This window comes from Bos taurus, chromosome 14 (assembly GCF_002263795.3).
Source record: "Bos taurus isolate L1 Dominette 01449 registration number 42190680 breed Hereford chromosome 14, ARS-UCD2.0, whole genome shotgun sequence".
Classification (NCBI taxonomy): domain Eukaryota; kingdom Metazoa; phylum Chordata; class Mammalia; order Artiodactyla; family Bovidae; genus Bos; species Bos taurus.
In genome coordinates, this window is record NC_037341.1 from 530295 (window position 1) to 538967 (window position 8673).

Here is an 8673-nt window from a genome sequence, read left to right on the forward strand (position 1 = left end):
CTGGGTCGTGAAGATCTTTTTTGTACAGTTCTTCTGTGTGTTCTTGCCACCTCTTCTTAATATCTTCTGTTTCTGTTAGGTCCATACCATTTCTGTCCTTTATCAAGCCATCTTTGCATGAAATGTTCCCTTGGTATCTCTAATTTTCTTGAAGAGATCTCCAGTATTCCAAAGCCTCAATCAATTCAGATAAAATTTGTTGAAACAAGGCTCTGTCCTTATGAGCGGCCAAAATATCATCTATATAATGAATCAAATATAAATCCTTATACTTTCTTCTAACATTTTGCACAGCTTGGTCTACAAATTTCTGACACGATGGGGCTATTTTTCATTCCCTCAGGCAAAACCTTTCATGGAAACCTTCTATAGGGCTGTTTAAAATTAGCTAAAGGGAAGATGAAGTCGCTCAGTTGTGTCTGACTCTTTGCGACCCCGTGGACTGTAGCCTACCAGGCTTCTCCGTCCATGGGATTTTCCAGGCAAGAATACTGGAATGGGTTACTATTTCCTTCTCCAGGGGATCTTCCTGACCCAGGGATCGAACCCGGGTCTCCTGCATTGGAGGCAGATGCTTTAACCTCTGAGCCACTAGGGAAGCCCATCTAAAGGGAGACTGAAGGCAAACCGTTCACAATCTTGATCAGCCAGGGGAACGGTAAAGAAACAATCCTGTAGATCTATAACTATCACATTGTACTGAAAAGGCACAGCCACTGGGGAAGGGAGGCCCGGCTGGAGGGCCCCCATGTCTTCCATAGTTGCGTTTATAGCTCTCAAATCTTGTAACAATTTTCTATTTTTTTGATTTCTTCTTAATAACAAAAAATAGGAGTATTCCAGGGGCTACTAGAAGGCTCCATGTGGCCGGCTGCCAGTTGTTTCACAACTAAATCCTCAGCTGCCTGTAGCTGTTTAGCTGTTAAGGCCATTGCTCCACCCATACTGGATCATCAGATTCCCAGGTAATAGGGTCGGCAGCAAGAGCAGCAGCCTCTGGATAAATTTGAATATCCTTGACCTTCTGTATTTTTGTTAGGAACCACCTCTAAGGCAGAAACAATTTTCTGCTGATCTTCACCAAGCGCCTTATCAGGATTACATCTCATTTGCAGCATTTGATTAGTAACCTTTTTATCTGGGCTATATAAAAGCATTCCCATCTGAGATAATATATCTCTCCCCCATAAAGAAAAAAGGTAGTGAAGGAATCACATATGGACAAAAGGTGCCTTGTGCCCTCTTCTCATCTGACCTGGTCAAAATTTGTGAGGTCTTAGCAACCAAGGGCACTGACCTTATTCCTACCAAGCCAGCACTGGTCAAGAGTGTCAGCCAGGACAAGGGCCAGTCTTTTCCAGCAATGCAAGAGACGTCTGCTCCAGTATCTAACAGCCCTGACATTTTATTCGCTTGAATTAAAAGATCTTTCAAAGGCCTCGGAGCTGTAACTACCTGCACCCAAAAGGCTAGATCACTAGATCCAAATGCTCTGGGGTCCCTAGCTTGAGAAGTCAAGTTTTTTCCTGTCTGATAATAAGATAAAACCAAAAGCTGTGTTACTCTTTGACCTTTCTTAATTTGCACAGTTTTGGTAGGCAGCGAGATCAAAACTTTAATTTCCCCAATATAATGAGAATCTACTACACCAGGCATCACCGAAATTCCTTGAAAAGAAAGCGAGCTACACCCCAGCACAAGTCCCACGATGCCCTCAGGTAGGGGGCCAGCCACTCCCGTTGGAATCGGAGTAACTGGCATGTCAGGGGTTAATATTGTTGCTAAATCCCCTTGTCGTTCAGCTTCTCTCCTAGCCTGGGTGAGGCCCCCCTGAGGGAGTTTTCTCCAAGGAGTAGGTTCTGCATATTGTGCATGCTTTAAAAGCTCCTTTGTTCAAAAAACTATCTTCCTCAGCCTTAGGCAACGCTTTGGGAGGCTTTGGGTGCAAAGTGGGGAACTCCTGGGCCCTGGGAGGCACAAACGGAGGCAGCGGCGAGCGCCTTAAATCAGAAAATGGTGGATAAATTTTTAAAGGTTTGCGTAGAGGGGGAGGGGGCTCGCCAGGGCGCCCGGCTGCAGCGTCCTGTAAGCCCTCTCCTTCCTCAGGAGGTAGAGCACAGTCTCCCTCCTTTTCTTTGTCAATGGCAGAAAATATGATCTGCACAGAAGGTGGAGACCCACCACCCACCGCCATAGCCTCCCCCATAGGCTATCTAACAGCCTCATGACAAGGGTCCAGGACATTTCTAATCATATTCCACAGAGCAAAAACATCTACAGGAACCTTTTCTGGCCCATGCAAAGTATAAAACAAATGTAGAAATTTAGACAGTCTTCCTGTGCTTTCTTTAATGCCTCTATGGGCTAACATGTGAAGTAATATTTCAATAAACATTTGTCTATTCTTAGATGCAGAGAAACCCATTCTTCTAGAGAATATTCTTATTCATTCTGTACACTCCTCACCCTGCCTAAACTGCAGAGGGGTGCCCGCCACCCACAGGTACAATCCTAATGCCCCGCGTTACAATCTCAGATTACCTTCCCTTCAGTGTCCCCTGTTCTGGGCGCCATTTGCCGGAGTCCAGCTCCAGCAGCCAGGGATTCAACCTGAAGGGGTGGGCGGTGTCAGCGAGAGAAACTGAGGCAGCCTCTCATTTTTCTTGGACTGCCTGTTTATTTCAAGCTTATGATTCTCTTTTATACTTTTACAAAAGCATTAGGTCAGAGGTTTGATATTTTTAGTTCCCATTGACCCAGATTTATTTTTCTCAAAAAATCATTGTTGCCCCTCAAAAGGAGTTCCTCCCTCAGTGATTCTCTTATCTACTTTTTCTCAAGTGTCCTTGTGAATACACTGTAACTCATGCTAATGTCTGGGCTGCATACCACATTCCTCAGTTTCTTTCTTATCTAAGCCCTGTTTGCCCCTAGTGTCCTAAGCTCACTATTTCTTAGAAAGGGCTTCTAGCTAATACTACCTCTAAAGTCCCTAATTTCTATAAGCTATAGTAGAATATGCTAACATTACAGCAATCCTTGTATCTTTAGCTTCTAACTATTTTAATTATTCCTAAGCCCTAAATTCAGCAAACTCCTTTGCCATAAACACTTTTCTCACAAATGGCCTTCAGACAGCAATCCCTCCCATGGTCTCAAGCTGCGGCCTGTGTGCTCACCCTGGAACACTTTTTTGTAAAAGTCCTTGAACAAATGTCAGTGATTAACTTTATGAATTATTCTTTGAGCACAGCTGCAGAAGGCTTTATGCCTTCTTATGCTCCTCTCAAAAACAATAAGCACCTTAATATTCTCTTCAGTCAACTCAGCCGAGGAAAGGAAGAAACAAGTCAGAATCACAAAGCCTAACTCCTTCATTCCGGGTCCGTGCCTACGGAACAAAGGGAGGGGGTTTAGGGCCCTGCCTCCATTTTGTCAGTAATGCCTAATGTGGCTCCTGACCCCGGCCTCACCCTGGGGCAGCAGCCCCGGGCTCAGGGAGGACTGCCACTGGAATGGTTAACCTGCGGCAACGCCTTGGCAGCCAATCACAGGGCCCCGCAGGAAATACCTGGAGAGCCTCGCTGGGTGAGAGGTACTGGCCCAGCCCCAGTCCGGCATCAGGCAGCCCCTGCGCCCCGCAGCCACCCAGGCAAGCTCGGCCTACCCCGAGCTCAAGGCACCCGGCGGCTGCAGCATGGCGCTGCTGGGCCGGCCCGGACTGGGGCCGCTGCTGGCTGTGCTGGCCGCGCTGGCGGCGTCAGGGACGACGACCCGTCCTGTTCATCTGCTGACCCTGCTGTCTTCGGGCCAGGGCGCTCTGGACCGCGTGGCGCTGGGCGGCCTGTTAAATACACTGGCGGCCCGTGTGCACTGTGCCGACGGGCCGTGTGGAAAGGTAACACCCCCAACCGACGGGTCCTCCGGCCCCAGCCCAAGCCCGCCGCTCCACCCTGAGGCCGAGGCTGGCTGCAAAGAGCCTGGGCAAACTCCAGGAGGCGGGCCGCGCGGCGGCCTGACACCGGGCCCTGCCCGCAGGCCCAAGCCCACTCTCCTCAACTCCCTTTCAGAACCCCCTGAGCTCCCTGGGGAGGGGGCAGGGTATGGCTCTGGGATCCCATGGCTGCCCCCCAATCCCGTCAGCGCCCCCCTCTCCCCACCCCCAAACTGATAATGGTTCCAGGCAGAAACCTCCCTAGGATGGGGGACCCTCCATGGGTGTGCCTGCCTGTCACGGGGGACGGCGGGGGTCGGTGAGCGAGCCAACCGTGGAGGGCACCGGCATGAGGGACAGGAGGGTGGCAGCCCTTGTGTATGGCCCCCGCCTGTCCGTCTGTGCCAACAGTGCCTGTCTGTGGATGACGCCCTGGCTCTGGGCAGACCTGAGCAGCCCGGGGCCCCCTCGGGCCAGGTCCTGGAGCCCAGGCACATCGCCCGCCTCAGTGCCGCCGCCGCCCTCTACCTCAGCGACCCAGCGGGCACCTGCGCCGAGGTCCGGGCTGGCCGCTGGGCTGCCCGGGCCGACCAGCTCCTGGTCCTGCTTGAGAGCTCTCAGGCCCTGAGCGTGGCCCTGACCAGGCTGCTGCAGCAGATCCAAGCCCGCGCCGCTGGCCAGCCCACTTCTCAGCAGGTGGGCACCTGGGCCAGCTGCCCCCGGGCACTGGAGGAAGAGGGTCTGAGAGGGACTGAGAGAAGGGGGACCACTCGGGTGGCGCTGGGCCTCAGCACCTTTCTGGGTGCACGGGGGAGCCTGGGCTGGGGCGGTCACAAGTGGACACTCACCACTGAGCCAGGCAGGGCCGCGGGCATCCCGACAGGGCCCTGATCCTCGACGGGGCTGAGAAAGCTCCCAGGGCTCCAAGGAAGAGCCCGGACGAGGCAGGGCTGGGAGCAGCTGGGCAGGGAAGGGGACAGCTGTGGTGCCTGGGTTTCAGCAGAGTCCGGGGGCACCAAGGGCACCGGAGAGGGAGAGGCCAGTGTGGCCACGCTGCTTGAGACATTGAGGCCGGCTCCTCCCCAGGCCTGTGTGGACCTGCCTCAGCTGCTGGGGGAGGCGGCAGGAATCGGGGCTCCCGGCAGCCCTGGCCCCGTGCTGGCTGCCCTGCTGGGCCACGTCTGGAGCGGCGCCTGCTTCCACGCCCTGCCGACCCCCCAGTACTTCGTAGACTTTGTGTTCCGGCAGCACAGCAGCGAGAACCCCAACATCACACTGGACGGTGAGGCCTGAGCTGGGCTACAGGGCAGGGAGTGCCCTGAACCCCAGCATCCGCCCCCCTGGGGAGTGCAGGGCTGGAGCAGATTTTCACCCTCTGCCAGAGCTGGCAGCCTTGATGGAGCGCCTGGGGCTGGGCGGAGCGACGGAGCCCCACGACAGCCACAGTGACGACAGTCCTCTGGGAAAGGGCCAGGGCCCCGTGCCCCTTGCCGCCCCCAACAGCAGCGCCAGCGCGTGGGACACGGTGAGCCGTCCGTGTGCCTGAGTCCCGGAGAGAGGTGGGGGCCCATGGACTGCTCAGGGCCCTGAACACCAGATCTGTCACCCCCACCCCAGCTGTGCCTGAGTGCTCAAGACATCATGGCTGTGTACGGAATGTCTGAGCAGGCCGGGGTGACGCCGGACGACTGGGCCCGACTGAGCCCCGCTCTGCTCCAGCAGCAACTGAGCGGGGCCTGCAGCCCTCAGCCCACGCTCCCCACCCAGGATCAGCTCAGCCAGGCTGAGAGTGAGTGTCCACCCTACTGCCTAGCTGCTTCCTGGTGGTGTCCAAGGGGCTGGCAGCATGGAGATGGAACCAAACAGGGAGGAGAAAGTAGCCGCTGGTCTGCGGAGAGCCGGGACCAGGGCTGGCAGACCAGGCAGCGGGGTGGAGGGGCAACAGGGAAGGGGGTGCTGTGAGGGAAGAGGATGGGGACTTGAGGCCAGGGGCCAGCAGGAAGCCGAGGTCAGGATTGCACCCGAGTGCCTGCAACCTTGGGGGGGGGCTCCTGCTTCTCCCAGACTCGGTCTGGACGCCCCTCCCGAGAAAGCAAAGGGCCACAGTTGGGAGGGAGGCGCTCACTGTCCTCCCTGTCCAGGGTACCTGTACGGCTCCCTGGCCACGCTGCTGATCTGCCTGTGCTCCCTCCTCGGGCTCCTGCTCCTCAGCTGTGCCAGCTGCAGCACCACCTCCCACTACATCATCCAGGCCTTCCTGAGCATGGCTGTGGGCGCGCTCACTGGCGACGCCCTCCTGCACTTGATGCCTAAGGTTGCCCCAGCCCGCCAGAGCCCTCCCTGACCCCTAATCTCTACCCGCCTGTCTGGGAGGAGGAGGTCCCAAGGCACCCAGTCCAGTGTCCTCTGCCCACTCCCCCACCAGGTGCTGGGGCTGCACACCCATGACGGGGAGGACCATGGCTTCCAGCCCACCTGGCACCTCCTAGCTGTGCTGGGCGGGCTCTATGCCTTCTTCCTTTTCGAGAGACTCTTCAACCTCTTGCTGCCCCTGGACCCCGAGGTCAGGTGCTTGGGGGCTGGACGTGGTGTGGGGACGGGGTGGCGGAGGCACGGTGGATCCTGAGCCTCCGTCCCCGCAGGACCCAAAGGATGGGGCCTGCAGCCATGGCCACAGTCACGGCGGCCATAGCCATGGCGTGTCCCTGCAGCTGGCGCCCAGCGACTTCCGGCAGCCCAAGCAGCTCCATGAGGGCTCTCGCGCAGATCTGGTGAGCCCGCTCTGCCCGGCGTCAAGCCCTCTGGCGGAGCCCTGTCTGTGGTCCCAGTCACCCCTCCAGAGCTTCCGCCCCTGGCCTGATCTGGGGACTTGGCTCCGCCAGCGCCTCCTCACCTTCCTGCCCTGAGCCTAATCTACACGGCCCGCCCACCAACTTGGTCTCCCCCTCCAGGTGGCGGAGGAGAGCCCCGAGCTGCTGAGCCCGGAGCCCCGGAGACGGAGCCCAGGTGAGCCCTGAGGGAGGCCCTGGAGCGTTGGGGGTCAGGGTCTCGGTGCGCGGCGCAGGCACCGGGACGGGGAGGGGAGCGGAGGAACCGGCCGGGGCAAATACGCACCCACGCCCGCCGCGCCCGCAGGGCTGAGACTGCTGCCCTACGTGATCACTTTGGGCGACGCCGTGCACAACTTCGCCGACGGGTTGGCCGTGGGCGCCGCCTTTCTGTCCTCCTGGAAGACGGGGCTGGCCACCTCGCTGGCCGTGTTCTGCCACGAGGTGCCGCACGAGCTGGGTGAGCCTTGCGGGGTTCCAGCCGGCCGGAGGCGGGGCCTGCCCGCAGCTGGGGTCTGGGTGTGGCTGGTCGACCGCGTAGCTGGGCGGGACTATCGGGGAGTGGGCGCGGCCCTTGACCTGACCCCAGCCCCGCCCGCGACTCATGGCTCAGACAGTAAAGAATCCGCCCGCAGTGCTGGAGACCCGGGTTCGATCCCTGGGTCGGGAAGATCCCCTGGCGAAGGGAATGGCAACCCACTCCAGTACTCTTGCCTGGAGAATCCCATGGACAGAGGGGCCTGGGGGGCTACGGTCCATGGGGTCTCAAGAATCGGACACGACGAAGCGACTAAACAACCCCCACCGCCCGCCCCAGGGGATTTCGCGGCCTTGCTGCACGCGGGGCTGTCGGTGCGCCGCGCGCTGCTCCTGAACGTGGCCTCGGCGCTCACGGCCTTCATCGGCCTCTACGTTGCGCTCGCGGCCGGCGTAGGCGAAGACGGCGAGACCTGGATCCTGGCGGTGGCCGCCGGCCTCTTCCTCTACGTGGCGCTCTGCGACATGGTCAGAGCCGGGCGGGCCGGGGCTGCCCCGGGGGGGGGGTGCGCTGGGCGGGCGCTCTGAGCCGGCCCTGACTCAGGCCCCGTCCTCAGCTCCCGGCCATGCTGAACGTCCGCGACCGGCGGCCCTGGCTCCTCTTCCTGCTCCACAACGTTGGCCTGCTGGGCGGCTGGACCGTCCTGCTGCTGCTGTCGCTGTATGAGGATAACATCGCCTTCTGAGAGCTTCTGCCCCCCCGCCCCTCTCCCCTTGGGCTCTCGCAGCCCTTCAGACGCGCCGGCTCCCTGAGCGCCCCAGCCTCTCCCCCGCGCCCTGCTTCCCAGCTTCAATAAATTCTCTCGACTTGGAGCCCGGCCTGCTCGCCTCATCTCTCCTCCCCAGGAGAGGAGGGTTTCCCACCAAGAAACGTCGACAGGTGGGGGGTCCAATCCCCACAGCAGTGCCTGGTGCCTGATGGGGAGTCAGGACAGTTGAGCTCAGGGCCCTCCAAGAAACCAGCCTCAGACCCGCATCTGTGATGCATGTGTGAAGCGAAGCCCAGAGAAGTGGGTCCGGGGCTCAGGCAGCGGCCCTCCTCCTCCGCTTCCTGCCCGCCTGCTGCGGCTCTTCCCAGGGCGGAGCTGCTTCAGTGCCTCTGGCTCTCTCCACCCTGGGCCCCTTTCTCCCACAGACAGACAGGTCGCACATTGTTAGGGCGTGTACCACGAGCCAGGCTTGAGTCTGAGGGTTCTGTGGTCACTGAGCTGTTTAGCCGTCACAGTTGCCCTGTGATGTGAGTGCTGTGACTGCCTGTCTGACTCGGACGGGGAGGGCCGGTGTCCTGGCCGTGGCCCCCGCTTTGCCCACTCCCTCCTCTAGCACGTCCTCGGGGTGGCTCTGGCTAGTTGATTTGGGTTTTTTCTGATTTTA

At 58.7% G+C, this 8673-nt stretch overlaps 1 protein-coding gene across 1 annotated transcript; it reads left to right on the forward strand.

Annotated features, from left to right (window-relative positions):
* Positions 1 to 3623: 3623 nt before the first annotated feature.
* On the forward strand, positions 3624 to 8112 carry SLC39A4 (solute carrier family 39 member 4). Its single transcript, NM_001046067.1, has 12 exons — positions 3624 to 3898; positions 4346 to 4630; positions 5021 to 5216; positions 5317 to 5459; positions 5552 to 5723; positions 6076 to 6248; positions 6360 to 6497; positions 6577 to 6705; positions 6886 to 6940; positions 7070 to 7222; positions 7580 to 7767; positions 7857 to 8112. The coding sequence occupies exons 1-12, from the start codon at positions 3698 to 3700 to the stop codon at positions 7983 to 7985; spliced, it is 1962 nt and encodes a 653-aa protein (NP_001039532.1). The 5' UTR covers positions 3624 to 3697; the 3' UTR covers positions 7986 to 8112.
* Positions 8113 to 8673: the final 561 nt, after the last annotated feature.

Coding starts and splice junctions, on each gene's coding strand:
- SLC39A4 (NM_001046067.1), top strand. CDS start 3,698: ATGGCGCTGCTGGGCCGGCCCGGACTGGGGCCGCTGCTGGCTGTGCTG. Junction 5,217..5,316: donor CCCCAACATCACACTGGACG/GTGAGGCCTGAG, acceptor ACCCTCTGCCAG/AGCTGGCAGCCTTGATGGAG. Junction 5,724..6,075: donor TCAGCTCAGCCAGGCTGAGA/GTGAGTGTCCAC, acceptor CTCCCTGTCCAG/GGTACCTGTACGGCTCCCTG.